Source organism: Eulemur rufifrons, chromosome 18, assembly GCF_041146395.1.
Source record: "Eulemur rufifrons isolate Redbay chromosome 18, OSU_ERuf_1, whole genome shotgun sequence".
In the NCBI taxonomy this organism is placed as follows: domain Eukaryota; kingdom Metazoa; phylum Chordata; class Mammalia; order Primates; family Lemuridae; genus Eulemur; species Eulemur rufifrons.
Genome location: NC_091000.1, coordinates 34,201,611 through 34,223,099, shown reverse-complemented (window position 1 = coordinate 34,223,099; position 21,489 = coordinate 34,201,611). Strand labels below are relative to the sequence as shown.

At 42.6% G+C, this 21,489-nt stretch overlaps 1 protein-coding gene across 4 annotated transcripts in view; it reads left to right on the top strand.

The window, feature by feature from the left end:
* The first annotated feature begins 10,314 nt into the window (after window positions 1-10,314).
* Window positions 10,315-21,489, top strand: part of NR3C2 (nuclear receptor subfamily 3 group C member 2) — a 317,980-nt gene continuing 306,805 nt past the window's right edge. For 2 of the 4 annotated variants that reach the window (XM_069493154.1, XM_069493151.1), the window contains exons 1-2: window positions 12,501-12,749; window positions 18,049-19,807. In XM_069493154.1, the coding sequence (XP_069349255.1) occupies window positions 18,051-19,807 (1,757 nt within the window). In that variant the 5' untranslated portion in view covers window positions 12,501-12,749; window positions 18,049-18,050. Of the gene's footprint in view, window positions 10,486-12,500; window positions 12,750-18,048; window positions 19,808-21,489 lie in introns of those variants that run through there. The other 2 variants (XM_069493155.1, XM_069493152.1) reach the window with 2 other exon arrangements.

Below are 21,489 nucleotides of genomic sequence, written 5' to 3'. Positions count from 1 at the left end.
ATATTTAGGTACCTGATTCCAGTATCTCTGTTTCTTGCAAAAGACAGCCTCCTGGATTTTAAGAGGGTAAATCTACATCCCAGTGTCTGCAATCCGGTCACTGAATGCATCCTGCTTTCCACTCATCATTTCTCATACTTCTCCTTAGCTATCACCTTAGATCTTTGTTCCACAGTACAAGCCCATTTGCTCAGTGGAGCTGGTCAGCACTTATGGCAAAGACCACTAATTGTCACCCTGTACATATTTTTCTCTTCTTCCTTTTAGTAGAACTCTAGTTTTATCAGGGCACATGGCCATGCAACCTGTATTGAAGTTTGCTCTGGCTAAAGCAATGTAAGTAAAAGTGATATGTGCGAATTACCTGGTCACAGTTTTTGTTTTTTAATAGAAAATCATGGCCATTGTGCTGGTGATACAGCCTCCACCATACAGATAAAGACAACACTCTATGTTATGGCAGAACAACAAGGAACCTAGGTTCCTAAAGACCTCATGCAGAGAACCACCTGCCCACTCTAGACCACATTTATCTTTTTCAACTTTATGTGACATGGAATTAAACTTCTTTTCTATTTGAGCCTCTGTATTTTGAAAGCATCTCTTTGTACAGGTCTTCATCCATACCTGACCAATACATCAGTATATATGAAATATTTCAAGAGTATTTCTAGGTTAAAGGTCAAAGTATGGCCAAATAAAGTGAGTAGTTAAACTCAATGAATTCCTAAGCCCTGTCCAATTTGGACTGAACACTTTTTTCTAGGATGAGAGTCAAAATACTTAGCAATTCATACAACTTAGGCTTACCAACCAGAATAGTTCTGGTAATAATTTAAGATCGGCATGCAATGATCTGTATCATCTCTGCATTTGGTTGAGTAAAAGATGATTAGAATTAATTAGGCTAAGAAAGAAGATTGGAAAGTGACCCAATAGGGAGTGCCATTGGAATGATCTGAATTCAACTCACTGTTCCAAGGACCTGTAGTCCCTTAGGTAGGTAGTTCTCATTGTCCTCCAGTCATCTTCATTCCTGGTTTCATAGAGAACAGTTGATTTTTAAATTCTTGCCTTCAACTGAAATCATGAGCTGGATTACCTACCCAGCAGTTCCTCTCTGAGTGTTGTTTGCACCTGGATGCCTGGAGGCCACCCCAAGTTTTGGACATGTCAAGAACTGATTCCCTTTTCTCCAGATTTGGGGCAGAGAGTGACTGCAATACTCAGGGCTTATAACAATGGGTGTAAACTCCCAGATGATGAAAGCTCTGTCTCCCATGGTTTTTTGCTCTCTTCCTCTCCATCAGTAAGCCCTACCAAGAAATGGGAACATATCACACTCATGGGTGTCTTCATACTTCTGTAGCTAGTATGACAAAATGTTCACACCTAGTAATATGAGGGTGGTGACTACTTTGGAGCCTGTGGGTTTTTAAAATTTTTCTGGTATGCTTGAGATATTTTATGAAACATTTATAAACTTATGAAATATTTTATGCTTAATAATATCTGTAATTAAATATTCCTATAACAATATTTAAAAGAAGCAGTCAAAAACTCTAAGCAATTTTCACAATTGCAAAAAATACAATGAAATCAATGGGCTACTCGATTTGTTATGATTAGTTTTTTTTATGATGTCCCTACTTATTTTACGATCTACCAGGTTAGGGAAATCTGATTTTCTCATTTAAGTCTTCCTTTCAAAAACTGTTAATGATGTTTGTCTTTCCTTCTGAACTGTTTCCACACTCTTTGGATTATCTATGGATACTGCTCCAACCAGAGTCTAATGCTAAGTATAACACCAAGTTCCTCCCAAGTGAAGTATTCTACACTCCCCTTTTTAGTTTGCTTACTCCAGGTCAAGTTTGATGCTAAGTAACACTAGGAATGTAGCTTTATTTTATTCTGTCGAATTCCCTGAATTCATCAGGTCCATCACTACAAAAACAGTAATTTCATCTATCTTGATTGAATTTCATTTTTTACCTTCTTTATTCTTTTTCTTTTTTTTTTTTTCTTTTCTTTTCTTTGTTTTCTTTCTTTCTTTCTTTCTTTTTTTTTTTTTTTTTTGAGACAAGTTCTCACTCTGTCGCCTGGGCTGGAGTAAAGTTCCATCATCATAGCTCACTGTGACCTCACACTCCTGGGCTCAAACAATCCTCCTGCCTCAGCCTACCAAGTGGCAGGGACCACAGTTGCACACCACCTCACTCAGCTAATTTTTCTGTTATTCTGTAGAGATGAGTTCTCTCTTTTGCTCAGGCTGGTCTCCAACTCCGAGCCTCAAGCAACCCTCCCACCTCAGCCTCTCAAAGTGCTAGAATTTCAGGCATGAGCCACCATACCCAGCCACATTTTTCACCTTCTTAAAGAAGTAAGCGCCTACAATCTCAACATTGTTTCCTAAAAAGGGGATAAAATTGTGACAGAAATAAACACAGCTTTGAGTACCTGAGGAAAATATTGGAAATCCTCTCACACAATAATTAGTAAAAAAACTAGTAATGTTCAGTTTTGCAAGATGAAAAGAGTTCTAGAGATGAATGGTGATGATGGTTGCACAGCAATATGAATATACTTAATACCATGGTGCTGTACACTTAAAAAAGTTTGTAAATTTTATGTTATGTGTATTTTACCACAATAAAAAAAAAGTGTTACTAAATTTTAATAAAATAAACTAGGAATGGCCACTATGGCTTTGTCAAAATATCATCACCTAAATAATTGATCTAAGCTTCCCTTTTGATAGCACGAAAGCTGAAAAAGAAGCATTATTGAAAATCTGCCTCAAGAGTAATAAGCCCATCTGTATGACACACTCAGGATAGAGGGAGAAAAGTGATCTGAACTTGACCACAGTCAACTGCCTGCCAAGGTAATTGAGAGAATGAGATTTATCAGTTCTCAACTCCTCCAAATAAATTAAAGTTAGTGCCTTACGACAATACAATAATAAATTGGTAGGTACTTTAGGAGGCTGAAAATGGTAAAGTACTTCCCAAATACCAATTCAGGAGAAGAATCAAGCAATCAAAAAAAATCGACATATAGTCTGAGGGCTGTGTATTGAAAGAGAGAAGGAAGTCCTCAACATCAGCCAGCCAGTCTCCTTATTCCAATGATAATGTGACTGTGAAGGACCCCCTGTTGTCACTACAAGACTCTTCCTTTCTTCCATTCACTACTTCCTGCTTCCCTCAGGCCCCCACCCTCAGCAGTTAGCTGCCAGTAATAACTGAAACTCTGCAAGTGAGCAGCCTGGGGGCGATTATTTTATTTGCTATACTCTAGGTCAGTGGTTCTCAAACTGTAGTCTCTAGATTAGCCCCATCCACATCAACCTGGGAACTCATTAGGAATGCAAATTCTTAGGCCCCACCCCAGATCTACAGAATGGGAAACTCTGGGGGTGGAGTCTAGCAGGCTCTTTTACCGTGCTCTCTAGGTGATTCTGAGGCAAGCTAAAATTGGGAATCTACTGTTCTTGGGAAGAGAATTCTTAGATCTGTGTAGTGCTTGAAGACCTAAGCAGAAGCTTTGGTTCTCCAGGGAACTCAAAAACCCTTTGACTTGGCCATGTGATCTTCAATCTTCCAAGGGAGTATTTTCCAGAGAAATAACAATCTTGATTTTCTGTGACAAACTTTCAGGGGCAGATAGATACAATTTTTTTGAGTGCAATTACTAGACCCAGGTACTGTGATAAGTGCATATCCCATTGTGGTACCAATAATTTTTTTTCACAAATGAGGAAACTTCAATTTACAAAGATTGAATTATTTGCCCTGGGGCATAAGATCAGTAGGTGTTGGAGCCCGGATTCAAAGCCATGCACACTGACTCTGCTGTACTGCTTCATTTGCTTGTCCTGTGAAAAGGTCCTGTGTAAAATACAGCTCTAAGCTGAAAGTTTCTGCTTAGATTTTTCATTAAGGAGACTGAGGCTTGGGACTCCTTCTTGGGCTTTTTGAATTATCTGCAAAAGTTAGTGTTCGCTTGAGCTTCACAAGTGCACTTGCTGTGATTAATTGTCTTGATTGAGCTCCTGGGTCCATAGTTTGTTCATTTGTTAATGTACAACTAATTGTGTTCTAGTGTTATAATCTCATGGCACAATCAAAATAATATATAATATATAAAAAGATATGTCTATATATTGCATTTTGTCTTTTGGCAGTTGTTATTGAATTATAGCAATAATTTTTTTTACAAGTAAAGGTAATTTAAAAACTGTTAAATATATTTTCAAACAAAACATCAGTACAGTGATAATAAAATTGGAAATAAAAACAACATAATTTATAAATGAAAAGGTAAGAGTATACAGTATGTTGAAATGATAAGAGTTATGAATATAATTTTCCTGGGTTTTTTTCTTCTTTGAGATATGTAATTGTAAAAATATGGGTTTTATATTAAAAACAACAAAGGAAAGTTACATTTATACATGTCTTAGAAAAATCCTGAGATTTTAGGGTCTTATTTGGTCCTTTACACAAGCAAGCAATCACTACCATCATTGTACTTCGTGTATTTGCTTCATGTTCATGGTGAAGACCATTCAAGAGATTTTTTTTTTAAGTAATAAACTAGGTATATTACTAAATGTGGCTACTTGTTTTGATAAAATATTAAGGTCTAGCTATAATTAGCACTATTGATTATGGTTTAAATATTAATAATTGACATGTTATATATCTTTCACATAGAAAGTATTCATACATGCTTTACTTTTTAAACATGGATAGCTAATGTCAAAAATGTATACATTAATAAAACCATATAATAATCTGTGACAAACTATCAACACTGAAAGATTTGCACCTGCCAGGGGGTTTGTGGTAGAAAAAGAGGAAATGATAGCTAACCTCAATTTTTACTAAAAGTGCACATCTTTTCAAAAAAGTCCTACCATGCAATTAAAAATGCTTCTTATTGAAAGAGCTAATAGATGCGTAACCCCCAAAGGATTAGACAACACAAATGCAATACAATAAAAATATCATTTGATGTAAGAATGCATAAATTCCTCACTGTGCCAGCTAGATAAAGTGGGAAATACTCAGCTGCCTTACTTGGGACAAACTCAAAACTTGGATTAGGTCCTTGAAATGAGCAGATGACCTCTGAATAAGATGATTCAGTAGCCTTCTTTAATATGACACCATTACCCCCACTTCCCTTGGAGCAAAAATCACTCAATTTGGGGAAACTACAGGTGAAAGGGAAATTTGACACTTGCAGAGATTTAGTTTTAGTTTGCTTTGTAAAGCATTACCCATAGCAAATTTACCTCTATCTTTAGGAGTAAAGATGACATCTGTCATGAAGCTTCTTCCATTTTTTGTCTGCTGTTTCCAGTGTCATATATCTGACATGTGATAACCTCCCTTTATAAACTGTAATGTTAGGGAAAAGATTTTATTCACTTTGGCTGCCCACATGGCTATTCTTGACCTACTTGCAAATATATCACAGGATGCACTGTGCATACTTTTATACTGATGTTTCTGTCCCCACATTGGACATACCTTTTAAGAATAAAATTATCTTTATTATGTGTACATACACATCAGAAAATTAAAATTTAAAAATCAGAGCTGCCTCATCTTATGTGGATATCTTATTGCCTGTCCCTGATGCATTAATAATATTGTATATCACAAGTTTTTTTATGGCTAAACATTTAAATTCTGAAGCTTTTTTTTTTTTTGCAATCGTCTTTGCTAGAATCAAAAAAAAATAGTGTTGATCAAGATGTTGTCTTAGTTGTTACTGACAGCTGTTAAAATGCTGCTAAAAATATAGTGCCAACTACTGAAAAGCTAACTGCTCCTGTGAAGTCCTAATGAGAAATTCTAAATGAGTTTTTCATCAAGTTCAACAGAGATGTAGGTTCCCCACACCTGAACCACTGGATTGTTTCACTTTTTTGTGGTTGTTTCTGCACATAATATCAGAGAAACAGTCTTGATGCATAATCCTAATGAGCACACAAATCATGCAGTTATTTATGTAAGATTAGCATAGTTATTTAAAGGTGATGAATCTCCTATACTAAACCAAGAATACATGAAAAAAAGATGAGAAATTGAAAATGTCTTTATTTTTATTAAAATATACTGCTCTAAGTTCCTCCCCTTTTTCCAACTACTGTACATTATTTCTAAATTTAGAACATCAGTGTAGGCACAGTGAAATCTGATTTGCTTCTAATAATAAGGCATACTAATTGTGATGCATGTGCTATTTGGTGCTCTGTCATCTCAAAATCTGGCCATAAAAATGTATTAAGTTTGCGTATTTTCTATTTAAAATGACTACAAATGGAATTAAGATAGACAGATGAATAAATAGTTAGGTAAACAAATACAGAAATTAATGAATCACCAAAGCTAATAAAAATATTCCAAGTAGTGTAGAAAATTGAGTTTGGGCTATTTTGGATATTAACAAAAACCCTGATATGTCTCGTATTTATCTTCTGGTCCACATTTTCTTATTTGCTTTCAGTGTTTATAAACTGTAACATGTGTGTTTTGCAATAAACAAAGAAGTTCTATCTTATATTATTCCCCTATTCATCTTTTCTCTCCAACACCCCCCTCCTTTCTTTCTCTGACTCTCCCTATCTTTCTCAACTCTTTTCAACAGCTGGTAAGAAACAGAAAAAAAAAAAAATAATAATAATCCCAGCTTTTTAAGAAAAAAAAAAAAAATGCCAGCATGGCTAGGCTTATTAATGAACTTAACTAGGACCAAATGCTTAGCCTTCAACTTTTAAAAATTATTGAATGCAATGAAATTATATGATACCTAATGGTCTTTGCCTTCCTGTCAGAAAGCAAAAATATAAAAGAGAGGTACATGATACATTTCAAAATATGTTCAATTTCTTTTTTTTTTTTTTGGCTTAGGATTTTACAGCTTAAACAATTCCATGTCTTTTTTTTCTCCGAGTGTCAGCTGTTGAAGAAATGGAATTAGGAGCAGGGAACTAAGGGGTGGCTCTGCTGAAGCTGAAATAGAGAGCTAGGCAGGATTTTTTCCAACACAAACTTAGATGATATTAGGCTTTGTATCTGAAGTTACATAATGGAGGATGTGATGTCACACATGTAAATTGCAAACGCTGAGTCGTGCACTTTACTGTGGCAAACCTCGGGGAGTTTGACACTAATGGGATGGGGGAGGGAGGCGTCCCAAGGTTCTGCGACTGTGAACGGAGGGTGAATAATTGTCAAAGGGGAGATGTCTGATGCTGCTTCAAGCTTGAAGCTATTTGACAGCTATACAGGAGATGAAGTTTAGGTCCTTTTCTGTGCTTCTCTTTTCTTAATTTTTAATTTTCTTGACAAATGTTCATCCTTTTGCAAAGAAAAAATACACTTGTCTAAAAGGATGAAAAGAACAAACTTTGTTAAGAGACAGCTTAAAAAACAATCAAGTATCGATATCGCTAAGGACAACAGAGCTGTTTGTGAAAGGGTATTGAAGTTAAGAGTATTCCTAACAACCTAAAAACCCTGCATGCTCTTCTTTGACGGGGTCTATCTGAGGCATCGCCTGTGAGGTGATTCCAGGCAAAACCAGTGAGTGTCAGCTTCTCTTTACATGAGGGAGACCCTGCTCTTACCCTGGAGTTGGTCCCCTTTCAGAGTGCACAAGATCACCTTTTGTCTTACAGCCAGCAGAGGAAAATAAAGAGAAGGGGGTTTATCTGAGGGAAATGTAAACATTCAGACATTTGGCCACCTTTCTAAATGCTCATATATCAAAAAAACAAATAAAACTTTGCTTATTAACAATTGCAAAATCCCCTAACACCTCTCCCAATGGAATAAAAGAAGCTGATACTGTGTTTAAGGGCATATGGACCCCTGCCCAAATTATTTTGATGTGAAAAAGTTTCAAAAGAATATCTATATTTGCTTCAAAATCCAATCTTAGCCTTGTAATACCAAATTGTTTTAAAAGCAGGGAAGATGAAAATTTGAAAATAGGGGTGCGTGTGCGTGTGTGTCTCAAATAGACAAGAAAAAACACAGGAAAAAATCTTCTAAATTTCTAAAATGTTGCAGTTATAATAACCACTGTACACTATAGTTGATCAAGTTGTCTATAATTAAAATTATTAGTTAAAATAGTGGTGGGAGTACCTAGGTAAAGAATTCTTATGGTAAATTTTGTAAAGGAGGAAGAAATAATAAATGCCTAATTTATCAATTTTGTAACATTACATAGGTCACCTTAAATGGGCTTTTTATCCAACATTTTATTATGAAAACTTTTCAAATATCCAAGAAAGTTGAAGGAATTTTACAGGGAACACCTGTATACCCACCACCTAGATTCTACCATTACTATTGTATGATATCCATGCGTTGTCACATATCTACCCATCCTTCTTTCCATTTTATCAATCCATCCATGTCAATCTATCTTATTTTTCATGCGTTTCCAAATTCAGCTTGCAGACATCAGTACACTTCTTAATGTTTCTTTTCAAAGCTCACTGAATATATATTAATTTTGAAAATATATCATTTAAATATTTTCTTGATCTCGCCTAGTATGTACCTTAAGAACTTCACATATATTAATCTAGAAGCCACTCCTACAAATAAGAAACAGACAAAAGGTGGTTTCGCTAGAGCCCCAAATGCTATCCTGAGCCACCTAAGAACTGAGTAGTGCCAACACTGCGTGAGTGATGGAGGCAATGCGAAGCTTGATATTCGGACAGTGAGAATGTGGCTGGAAAAAGGCAGTGATTGTTTTAACAGGGCAGCTCCGCGTATAACACAGTTCTGTGTGGGAAGGGATCAGCAACTTTCACAGCTATTTAGGAACAAAACGGGAAAGAACCCAGAGATGGGGTGGAGGGGGGGCAAAAGCGTCTGTAGAAAAAGGAGTGTTAAGCCAGAAAAGGGGTGTGTGTGGTCAGTTCAGTGGGTTTAATTGAGTTATAAAGAAAATCAAGCAGGGAGGTAAGTGGAGGTGACACTCACAATTCTTCCCCCCGCCCCGCAATCTTCCACCTAAGGGTGTGCATAACCGTGCGGTGAAATAGTCTGGGGCAGAAACGCATCTCGCATATCCTTGAATGCGCGTGGACACGCGCGCGCGCACACACACACGCACACATATCCCCTAATGGGAGTGACCTGTGCGGCTGGGGTGGGGGCGTGGGACTTCGGCGACGCTCCGGAGTGAGGAGGCGACGGGCGGCTCCGTAGAGCAGCGGGCGCGGGAGAATCCCAGGATCTCCGTCCACTAGTCCATCTTTCGCCCCCCGCCGCGTGCTCGCGCGCCCGCGCGCCGCCGACCGCCCGCCGGGCCGGTCGCCCCCCTTTCACTTTCGCGTCTGCGTAGGTGTCTGTCCGGGCGGGCGCGAGGGCGCGGGGGCGCGCGAAGCGACGCGGGGACGCGCGGCGCGGGGCGCGCGACGGGGGAGGGGGCCTGGCGCGCAGCCCCTTCTCCGGCTCGCCGCTCCGAGCCACCGCCGCCACCGGCGTCTGAGCCGCCGTCAGAGCAAGGGGACCGGTCGCGGCCGCCGCTCCTCACCACTCTCCCTACACGCCCCCGCGCGCAGACACCCGGTCCTTCCCCGCGCTCCCCCACGGTGGGGGTGGGGCAGAGGCGCGGCGAGCCCGAGAGAGGCGGGGAGAGGCGCAGCCTCACGGGGTGGGCAGCCGGGGAGCAGGAAAAGAAACTTTTCCCTCCCGCCCCCCGCGCGTGGTCCCCAGCCCTCTCCTCCCCCTGCGGGTGGGAGCTGCACCTGGGGCCAGGCGCGGGTCAGGGCCGGACTTTGGGGGGCTGCGGGCGGGGTGGAGGAGGTGCGTGCATTTGGGTGCCGTTTTCCTAGGGCTGTCTTGCTGTCAGTGGCCAGGGTGGGAGGGCGGCCACAGGCGCCCCCAGCCCTGTTTCCCACTAGCGGGTGCCTAGACGCCGTGCTGCCTCCTTCTGCCAGAGAGGGTGTGACCCGGGGAGGGGGCCGCGGCGCCGCGGGCTCCCCTTGTGGCCGCCCCCTCATACACACGCTCAGCCGCGGGAGCTGTCACCGGCCACCCCGCCGGGGGAGGGGGCGCGGAGAGCTGCGCTGCGGGGCGACCGGCGCGGGATCATCCCGCCGGACTTTCCTGCTCCCAGGGCCGCCGTCGTCAACGCCGGGCGGACCAGTAGCCCCGGGAGAGGGGCCCGCCTGAGCCCAGGCCGCCGCTACTGGGGGCGGGCGGGTGCCTGCGGCCCCCTCAGTGTGATTTGGCGCTGCTGCCTCGCCGCCTCCTGCGGGGTAACACTATTGCTCTACCCACCGTCAGCAGGGCGACTGCCGGGATTATCATCTCCATCCTCACCGCCGATCAGCTAATATTGGACTTGCTGGTGGCGGCGGCGGCGGTGGTGGCGGCGGCGGGAGTCTCGCTGCCCCCTCCCCCCCCGCCTTAGCCTCCCCACCATGTCCTAGAAAAGGTGAGTGCAGCGACAGTCACTTTGCGCTAACAGCGGTGAGAGGGGGCCCGGGGAGTGCAGGGGCGACCCTGGGGAAGGCAGGTTTCGCGCAGAGGGAGAGGGCGCGGGTTGGCGAACGGAGGTGGGCTTCGGGCAGGAGGCGAGGTGCCCGCCGGGCTGCCGCGGGGCAGGGGTGCTGGGTGGCGGGCGAGCGACCGCGGCGGCTGCCCCTGCACCGTTCTAACCTAGATTTTGCAAGAAGCTAAGATTCAGGGCAAGACTGGCCCTCCCCAAAGGAGGTAAAAACTTAGTAAAAGAGACACGTCCATTCCTTTAATAATGAATAATTCGGCAACGCTGGCTGAGCCTCCGCTGCCTCGCGTGCCCGGACGCTGGGTACGGGACTCCCCCTGCTCCCGCCCGCCGCCCGCGCTCGGCCGGGGTGCGATCGATGCCTGACTGCTAGCCGGCCCAGGAGAGTGCGCGTGACGGCGGGCCCCGCGGGAAAGTTGGGGCACTCGGTGGGGACTCCTGGCTGCGGGGACGCCGGGGGCCGCTCCGCGCCCGGGACTGGAGGGCACCGCAGTCGGTGGTCACAACCAGCTCGTCCGCGCCGCCGCTGTCGCCCCTATCTTCAGGGAGTTTCCGACTGGAGCGGCTGAGAGTTCAAATCTCCCTGGATTTGGGGTCCGGAATCCCGAAGCTTAACTAACTGCAAGGAGAGGAGGGACCTTTGGGCACAGGGCGTCCCTCCCCCCCGCCACCCTGGGGCTTGGGCGGACGCCGAGCAAGGGTGAGAGGAGAGGCTGCACAGCTGCCGCCGCCCGGCTGCGGGTCGCCGAGGGCTGGGGGACCAGATTTAGGTGTGTACGTCACTGCTGCTGACTCCAGCCCAGCCGGGAGCCAGAAACGGAGGCTCACACACGGAGCCTAAAAGTCCTTAGACATCAAAGTTAAGAAACCCATCCTTTTGCTTAGTAACTGCAGCATTTGGGTGGGCGGGAGGAGAATCGAGGTGGGGGCGGTTGGAGGGAAACCGAAATTTCTTCGTGCAGACACGCGATCCTTGGAAAACAGTTTGGTTCCTTCCCCGCTCTCCCAATTATGCCCCCCTCATTATAAAGTGAATATCCTTAATGGTAAGCCCTCTTTGCAATTGAACTAGTGGAAAAATCCAATACTAAAGTAGTAAGTACAGTAACAAAATTATAGGGAAGGAGAGCAGCAGCTCTTGATCCTGGCACTTTTTTTTTTTTTTTTTTGGTGCTGGGGGGTTAGGGGGCGGGAGGAAGGCTGTGTTTAAAGGGCTTTTCCTGCACGGTTAAAACAAGGAAATTCAAATCGAGTGGGAACGTGATCCTCTAGCTAGCTGGCAGCGGAGGCTGCGGCTGCTCTGCTGAGAGGTAACTCCGGAGACGGAGGAAAGGGGCGGAGAGAGGAGCCTCGGAGGTCGGGTGAAGCCCACCCAGAGTCTTCCCGGCGCGCGGACGCTGTGGGCGGTGCTGGGGTCTGGGCTGCCGCTCACCTGGAGCTGCAGGTGGAGAGCGTGAGGGGACAACACCTTGATTGCTCGCGGAAAAACCGACTTCTTCCGCGTCACCACACTTTCCGCCTCTCCAGATATCCTGGGGTCGGCCAGGAGGAGAGCAGGGTGGACATGAGGAAGTTTGGGGCGATCGAGCGAGGAGGGGGCGGGGGCAGCGTGCGGAAGGCACCTGGTGTCGTAGCCACCGCCCGGCGCCCCAAGCGCCCACCGCTGCTGCGGCTTTAAGGAAGCTGCCGAGTGCAGGCTGTGTCGCAGCAACTTTGTATCAGTCATGTCGCCCGCCTGGTGACTGACAGCTTGTATTGTCCAATAAGAAGCCCGCCTGACCCGTGCGGCGTGGAGCCTTGCTTCCCTCCGGGCCAATGGGAAGGGCTCAGGGCAACCTGAACTTTATCTGGACATGTGACCCGCTTTTAAAAGGGCCGGCCCTCCAACTGGCCCACTCCCCCTCCCTTTTTTGCTTGCTCTGGCCCTGCCCCTACCCCCTCCCCTCAGCCCCTCCGCGCCCGGGGTGTCATTGGGCCGGGGAGACGCAAGCCAACTTCAGGCTGCTCAGAGGAAGTCCGTGCAGTCACCTGGGTGCAAGAGCGTTGCTGCCTCGGGCTCTCCCGCTGCAGGGAGAGCGGCACTTGCTGGCCTGGATGTGGTTGGATTTAGGGGGGCTCCGCAGCAGGGGTGTCGTGGCGGTGGCAAGCGCTGCAACAGGTAGACGGCGAGAGACGGACCCCGGCCGCGGCAGGTGTGTAGGGGTGCGCAGCGGGGCACCGCTTGCCCTGCTCGGCGTGCGGCCGACGCGCGGGAGCGTGCACTTTGCAGGGAGAAGTGGCTGCGTAATCCGGAGGCACAGTCAGTATGGTGCTGTGTGCTTGTTGTTTTGTTTTGGTTTTCCACTTTCCTCCCCCCCCCTTTGGCCGCCAGAGGACTATTTTGGGAAAGTTTGGCCACTTTGGATAAATGCCCTCCGAAGAGCAGCTTTTAACCGCCTTTGGCAATGGGAGGTCTGCCACCCTTCCCTTTCCCTAAAGATGAATTTCGGATCGTTTTCCTTGTACAATTTTAAAAGGACGTTTGTATATTATTTCTTTCCTCTGTCAATTGCGGAAGCTCCCAAATCTCAGCTGGAGGTGTAGCGGAAAAGGGCAGTTGAAGGAGATACAGATCCTAATAGATCCCGTATGAAAGGGGCTCTGGAAATTCGTGCGTTTAACGTTCCCTAGGATTCACGAAACTCTGGAGAGACGCTACGCTTCCTATGGCATCAGTTAACAATTCTAAGGGCAGGAGAGAAGGGATGAAGCTGCTTTTGGTGGCATCCTTACCCTACTACTGAATTTTTGGTGCGTGGCTTTGCCTACAGAATTTTAAAAGACCAGGTTTAAAGCATAATGGATTATGGCACCGTCATTTTTAATTATTTATCATAACATAGGAGTTTGGAAAACTTTTGTTAGCAGACAAGCTTTCGAAACCGCCGAATTTTAAATGCACCAAATTGCTGATTAACATTTCGTATCGCCATTGCTCTAGATGCTGTTATTGATGACATTTACATAGCATTTTCTATCTATAAAGTCCTGCTGTGAAGTTTTAATTTTATATTTGACATCCTGGCACCCTATCTTGGAAATGCTTGAGGAAAGAAGTTTTAAAAAATAATCTAAAGTGGAGCTTTTTCCTTTAAGGGAGACATAGTTTTGTTTGGGGATTTTGGAAAGATCAGGTGGCCAGTAAATTAGGTGAGTGAATAGAAATCAGGTGTGCGAATAGAAATCAGGTGTGCTCAGTTCTAACTGGTTCTCCTGCGCTCTTAGGTGACCTTGGGCAGATTTCTATCATTTACCTCAAATATAACAGAGGAAAACATACTAGCTCTGTAGTGGGAATGACAAAAAATCATCACATACAGTGAACTTTTACAACTATGTAGCCTAATGATGATTGTGAAATCCTTTAGCCTTAGTCTTTAAAGTCCCTTTTTATAGTGAAATAACTATAGAAAATGATGCCTTTAAAATGAAACTATGTTTTTTTGGGGGGGGGGTATTAAAAGTGAAAGTATTTTCAGATAAAAGACAAATTTGCAAGGAACTTTGTTAATTTTCTTTTTTTTAAAAAAGCTACTTCCTTATGGGAAAGGGCAATTTAGCACAGTTTGTAAAACACAAAATTTTAAAGTCAGATTTTCCTTTGTAAAATAGTGTTTGAGAGGGCATATATGGCTTAAAGTAGCACCTCCACAAGTACTTTTCTGTCCTCTTGTGAATTTCCTTTATATTTTCGGGGGAGGCCATTTACATGAAAATGACAAGTTCATATGGTTTTTGCCTTTGTCCCAAGAGAATCTCTGGTATAGTTTCCATTGTGAGGCAGACAAGCCTGATTTTACATTAGCTAGATTTGCATACCACTACCTGCTTCACTTTATACTTTAGTAACAAAACTTTCCCTTTACCCTCTGGATATTAAGTTCTGTGAGGATCATATTCATCAACTAGTCATTCTAGTATTTACTGGTAAATTCAGGTTGACCGAAATTCTGCTTAAGCTGGGGTCATTGTGCCGATTCTCAAAAGACAACCTCCGTGCCCCGGACAACATAGGAAATAAATCCCTAACCTGATCCATTTGTTTACAGAAAAGACTAATTAAAATAATAGGGAGAATGCAACGTAAAATATTTCAGTTATATTATTTTTAAAAAATCGGATCTAAAAAAGATGTTTGCAATGGAAGCCATGCAGATGCTAAATATTTGTCCTCTATTTTTTTGTGTTTGACTGTTGCCAGCCTTTATTTCCTTTGTGGAGAGGTGTGTTGGGTTGGTAGATGAGAATACCTTGAACAAAGCTAATTTATATTTCAGCAAAGCCTTTTGCAGATTCTTTAATGGTAGCCTGTCAATAATGTGGTGAGATGCAGGCTGTTTTATGTTAAGAGAGTTGAAGTCTAGTCAAATAGGACTAGGAAAATTGTGATCAGCTGTATGTTGTTAGATGATACAGGTGTTTCCTTGGAGAGTGCTTTAAGACTGTCTTTGGTGCCCACCATCTCCCATACGGGCTCTCTTCAAGTCTTCATATAGCCTCATGAATCTGGGTTATGGCTCATGCTTTAGGGCACAGTGCTGAAAAGAGTCCCTCAGAATCTTAGTAGATGTTCTGTGAAAGAAGGGTGCCATGGTCAAATTATTTAGGGAATGCTGGATTAAAAGTAAACCGGCTTCTGCTCTGTAGAATCTTCTAGGTGGTTTTAGCATGTAAATTTTGACTGTGAAATTTCACAAAAGCAATGAGTGACCACTGTTCCCAAAAGATAATTTGGAGGATGGATTTTTGGAGAGGGATCTGAGCAGGGACCCCCTTCGGACTCAGGGTAGAGAGCTCTGTTGCCTGGGACAAGGAGAGAAAGTGAGGCTGTAACTGTGTGAGTGAAGAGGAGTGTACCGATGGAGGCCTTTTGGTAAGGGCATCGAGGCAAGAGTAACTTTCAGGCATTTGGGTGGATGTTGGTGCAGTCCGTCAAGAGAGGGAATGTGAGTTAGCGGGTATGTGGGGTGAGATACACAGGTGTTCTATTTTAAAAATGAGCAGACCTGTTTCTTGTGGTGTTTAATGAATTTGGACCTGAACCATCTATACCTGAGCTATATATTCATTCATCTTTGATATGGGAAGGACAGAATATTCTTAGGTAGAAGCAGAAGCAGCACATAGTATTTACTGACATTTTTTCAATCCATAGCTATGAGTTATATGGCTTTTTAATAAAATAGAAGAGGCCAGTATTAGCAATTTGGGTCCCAATTCACTGTGTATGGGGTTTTTTGTTTTTTTTTTTTCTTCTTTCTTTCAACTTTTACTTGGCTTTCATCCACACCGAATTTTTTGGCTGGAATTAACAGATAAGCACCTCAACCTTTGTATTCTGATTTATTTTCTCCTGTTTTGTGATTGATTTTTGATTAGGAATTTCTAGGATAATGTTCTTTACGTAAAAGCAGGCTACATAATGGGTAGATTTTAACGTTTACAAGTCGAGTATTGATTACGTTATACTAGTTTACATTTTAATTTGTGATGTGCTGTCCACATGGGATACAGTGGTGAAATTAATAGTTTCTACCTTCTCAGAACTTAAAATCTAGTGTAAAACACAGAAAAGTAAAAGGTAATTATAATACTTTGACAATTAGGGCATTAACTTCTGTTATAGAGCCTTGTGCTATATGGTGCCAATTTATTTAGTAGAACCATTATTTTATTTTTCAATGTTATTTAATATAGGTTCTGTAGCAAAAGGACTTCCTAATCTCTCTCTCTTTAATGAGGGGAAGGTGGGGAGAACGGAGGTAGTGAGTGGTAGGGGAGGGAAAGATGAGAGGCCTGAGGTTGTGCTTGTGTGCAGAATGGCAGAAATGGCCATTTGTTGGATCTTGTTTACTGACTTGAAAAGATTAGAAAAATGCATTTTTACAGATTTCAGGAGTTTTAAAATGCTAAAATGTACAAATAAAATTTTACTGAAAATGAGTTAATTTTATTTAAGATATGTTTCTTTAGCATGGTGGCTCTCAACCAGGGGCGATTTTGCCCCCCAGGGGCATTAGATAATGTCTGGAGACATTTTTCTTTGTCACAACTGGGGAAGGGGAATGCTACTGGCATGTGGTGGGCAGCGCTGAGGGATGCTGCTAAACATTGTACAGTGCATAGGGCAGACCTCCTCAACTAACGATTATCGGGACCAAAGTGTCAGGAGGGCCAAAGTGGAGAAACGCTGGTATAGAGAGAGATCTTGGACCAAAGTCCAGCTCTTACACTTAGCTGTGTGGCCAGTGCCTCAGTTTTCCACTTGTATTACTTAGATAATACTTTTATCAATCGTATAGAGTTGTTTGTAAGGATAGCTGAGTTGATATATGTAAAAGGCTTGTAATAGTGCACTGAATTATCTAATATGTAAGCATTATATAAATATAGCCTATTATAATCTGTCCATGAAATAAATTTATCTATAGAGCTAATGGATACGGTTATATATGGAAAACAATCCTGTGGAATCCTTGAGGATGGGGACTGTGCCTGTTCTGTTTATCCCTACAGATTCAGTGACTGGTCTTAGGCCCAGGATATTAGCAAGCACTTGGGGTAAATATTATTGAGTGAATGAAGGATCAGATTCTCAGGACCCCTCTCAAACTTCATTTACTGTTGGGGGTAAAAATTGTCTAATTGTTGGGAGTCCTTGGCAGAGATGCCACTAGCTCAGGGTGCATGTCAAAGTCCTTGCCAGGATTGCACTGCAGGACAGAGTTCTCGCATTCCTGAGTAGTCACACAGCCTCTCTGAGCTGTGGACCACCTGCATCAGGATATATAAATCTTTTCAGAGTTGACATTAAATTATCTTCTTCACTAATCTAGCTGAAGAAAGTCTTATTTTAAAAATAACTCAGACATTATTTTTCCTGTGATAATTCACTTGGTAAGTTTATACTTGGAAAGGGTAACTTTAATTGCATTTCCATATTGTTTCTAACAAGGCCATGTATTAGATATGGAAGGCAGCTTCCACATGATGGAAAGACTCCAGTGGCGTTGGAGTCAGAAGATTTAATTTTAAAACCCACTCTGTTGCTTACTGTGTCTTTGACTTTGGGCAAATCACCCACCTCCCTAAGTCCTCGGTTTCCTCTTTTGCCTATCTCATCAATTCCCAGGATTACTTTGAATATTAAATAAGTTAGCATTTGTAATTATTCTTTCCAAATTCTAAAGGTTGTGTTATAGCAAGCATATTAGTTTTATTTAGCTACAAAACAGTTTTATATGATTGCTTCTCTTATTCTGGCATCTGGATAAGTTATAGTCAATACTCTGTTATGTCAGTACCCAAGAAGGTAACAGTTTTAATTTAACTAGAAATATTGCTTATAATAAGTAAAATGTTTTGCAGCTTAGTAAATGCAATTTTAGAATGTCTTTTGGAGTAATATTGCTATAACTGACTCTAATTTTTTAATATAAATTTATTTGTTAGCTATGGAGACCAAAGGCTACCACAGTCTCCCTGAAGGTCTAGATATGGAGAGACGGTGGGGTCAAGCTTCTCAGACCGTGGAGCGTTCTTCCCTGGATCCTACAGAGAAGACCGATGAGAATAACTACATGGAGATTGTCAACCTAAGCTGTGTTTCCGGTGCTATTCCAAACAACAGTACTCAAGGAAGCAGCAAAGAAAAACACGAACTACTCCCTTGCCTTCAGCAAGACAGCAATCGGTCTGGGATTTTAACATCTGACATTAAATCAGAGCTGGAATCTAAGGAACTTTCAGCAACTGTAGCTGAGTCCATGGGTTTATACATGGATTCTGTAAGAGATGCTGACTATACCTACGATCAGCAGAACCAACAAGGAAGCATGAGTCCAGCTAAGATTTATCAAAATGTTGAACAGCTGATGAAATTTTACAAAGAAAATGGTCATCGTCCTTCCACTCTAAGTAGTGTGAGCAGGCCCTTGAGATCATTCATGTCTGACTCTGGGAGCTCCGTGAATGGTGGGGTGATGCGCGCCATGGTTAAAAGCCCTATCATGGGTCATGAGAAAAGCCCATCTGTTTGCAGCCCTCTGAACATGACCTCCTCGGTTTGCAGCCCTGCTGGAATCAACTCTGTGTCCTCCACCACAGCCAGCTTTGGCAGTTTTCCAGTGCACAGCCCTATCACCCAGGGAACTCCTCTGACGTGCTCCCCTAACGTTGAAAATCGAGGCTCCAGGTCACACAGCCCTGCACATGCTAGCAACGTGGGCTCTCCCCTCTCAAGTCCATTAAGTAGCATGAAATCCCCAATTTCCAGCCCTCCGAGTCACTGCAGTGTAAAATCGCCAGTCTCCAGTCCTAATAACGTCACTCTGAGATCCTCTGTGTCTAGCCCTGCAAATATCAACAACTCAAGGTGCTCTGTTTCCAGCCCTTCCAACACAAACAACAGATCCACGCTTTCCAGTCCGACAGCCAGTACTGTGGGATCTATCTGTAGCCCTGTAAACAATGCCTTCAGCTATCCTGCTTCTAGCACCTCTGCTGGGTCCAGTGCAACCCGGGATGTGGTTCCTAGTCCGGACACACACGAGAAAGGTGCTCAAGAGGTCTCTTTTCCTAAGACTGAGGAAGTAGAGAGTGCCATCTCAAATGGTGTGACTGGCCAGCTTAACATTGTCCAGTATATAAAACCAGAACCAGATGGAGCTTTTAGCAGCTCATGTCTAGGAGGAAATAGCAAAATAAATTCTGATTCTCCATTCTCGGTCCCAATAAAACAAGAATCAACCAAGCATTCATGTTCAGGCGCCTCCTTTAAAGGGAATCCAACAGTAAACCCGTTTCCATTTATGGATAGCTCATATTTTTCCTTTATGGATGATAAAGATTATTATTCTCTATCAGGAATTTTAGGACCACCAGTGCCCGGGTTTGATGGTAGCTGTGAAGGCAGTGGATTCCCCATGGGGATTAAACAGGAACCCGATGATGGGAGCTATTACCCAGAGGCCAGCATCCCTTCCTCTGCCATTGTCGGTGTGAATTCAGGTGGACAGTCCTTTCACTACAGGATTGGTGCTCAAGGTACAATATCTCTGTCACGATCTGCTAGAGACCAATCTTTCCAACACCTGAGTTCCTTTCCTCCTGTCAATACTTTAGTGGAGTCATGGAAATCACATGGTGACCTGTCATCTAGAAGAGGTGATGGATATCCGGTCCTAGAATACATTCCAGAAAACGTATCAAGGTAAGTTGGTTTCTCCTCTTCTTTTGGAAAATCGTGGCTCTATGAAATGTTGCAGGTTAGCATTATCTTTGCAGTTGATAAACACGTTTCAGCAAACTGTTTTATTTTTGCTTTAAGGATGGCCATTTAATACTCCTCCCTTTGCTTGATATATGGTTACATCTTTTTTTGAAGTATAAGAACAAAAAATTCTTAAAATCTCATAGAAAATAACCGTGTTGACTTTGAAGGGGCGTATATAGGTGTCTCCCTGCAACCCTCTGTTGCCTGTTTTAGGTGTTTGGAAAATGTTTATTTTATCCTGCCAGTTACTATATTTACTTTAGCAGACTAGTGCTGGATTTTTTTTTTTTCCCTTAGCTGTTTTCTGGTTCACTAAAATTGCTTTAAATTAGTTTCTTTGTGGTCTTAGTCTTTTTTTCTTAGCTTTATTAATCACTTCATCGGTTGTGAAAAATAAAATTGAATTCCAAATCTGTTACCCACAAGCTTCCCCCCCACCTGCCCTTTTCTAGGTAGGTTAATTATATGGAAGTTGTAGTTTTCAATGCAAATAAATCATTTCCTTAACTGTTGAGGGCTTTCAAAGATTCAGCACATCTAAAATTACTAAGTGGGCAGTCTTGCTTTCTTATTCTTATTGGAAGTGAAATACGTCACAGCAGTTTTGATTTCGAATATTTATAGCATTTCAGATCTGCAAGAAGACATACTTTATTTACTGTAAAATATCTCTGGCTTTCCTTGTTGCAGATAGCATGTTGTATATATTTAGAAAAAACAAGGAAGAGATTTTAGATATGACGTTAAAGGGTGGTTCTAAGTTATACAATGAGTCCTTGCATTGGACTTTGCTTCAGTGCTGTTTTTATTACATGGTTGTGATAAATGATCCCTTTATGGAATATAGAATAGATTTTTTAGATACAGTTTATTCCTTTAGCATCTAGCAATATGTGAATACTTTCCTTTATTTGCTTGAAAATTTCTTTTATGGTAAACATGGCCATCCCATTGACAGGATATAGGGTTTACATGTGCTCCCATATCTTTCTCCTATACTGGTTTTTTCCAAACCAAAAGTAAAAACTTTAATTTGTGCATTCTTTTCATTTTCATTGGCTCAAACCTTGCTTTCCTTGCTTTTATGGGAGCAAACATCTCGTAGAGGATATATTCTTAGAGTCTTCCATAGTGTGAGCTCTTCAATCATATTCTAATGCTGTCTCTTAAATTCTGAACTCCAACAGAGGTCATGAGATAGCATGGCTGCCGTTGGAACCAAAGTCAGCATGTGTTTTACTGCAAGTCCTTTGCTTTACTTTTAGGGAAGGAAATTTTTGTGTGTAGGTGGATATTTTTGTAACTGATGATTTTAGTGAGTTAGCCTATATACCCCGGTAGTTAAGAGCCTGACTGGTTGAAATCCCAGGTCTGCTAGGTAATTGCTTTGTGTCCCTGTGTTCATCTCTTTACCTCTCTGGGCTTTTGTTTTCTTATCTGTATAAAGAGATTAAATAGTACCCGTCTCAAAGGTAGTTAAGATAATTTAAGTGAATTAGTTTATGAGAAGTACTTTGAATATCTTCTGGTATATTAGTATGCATTATATACATTTTAGCTTTTACGTGGTTTCATAATCTTTAGTTTCCTTTTTTTTCTTTTTTCTTCATTATATGAAA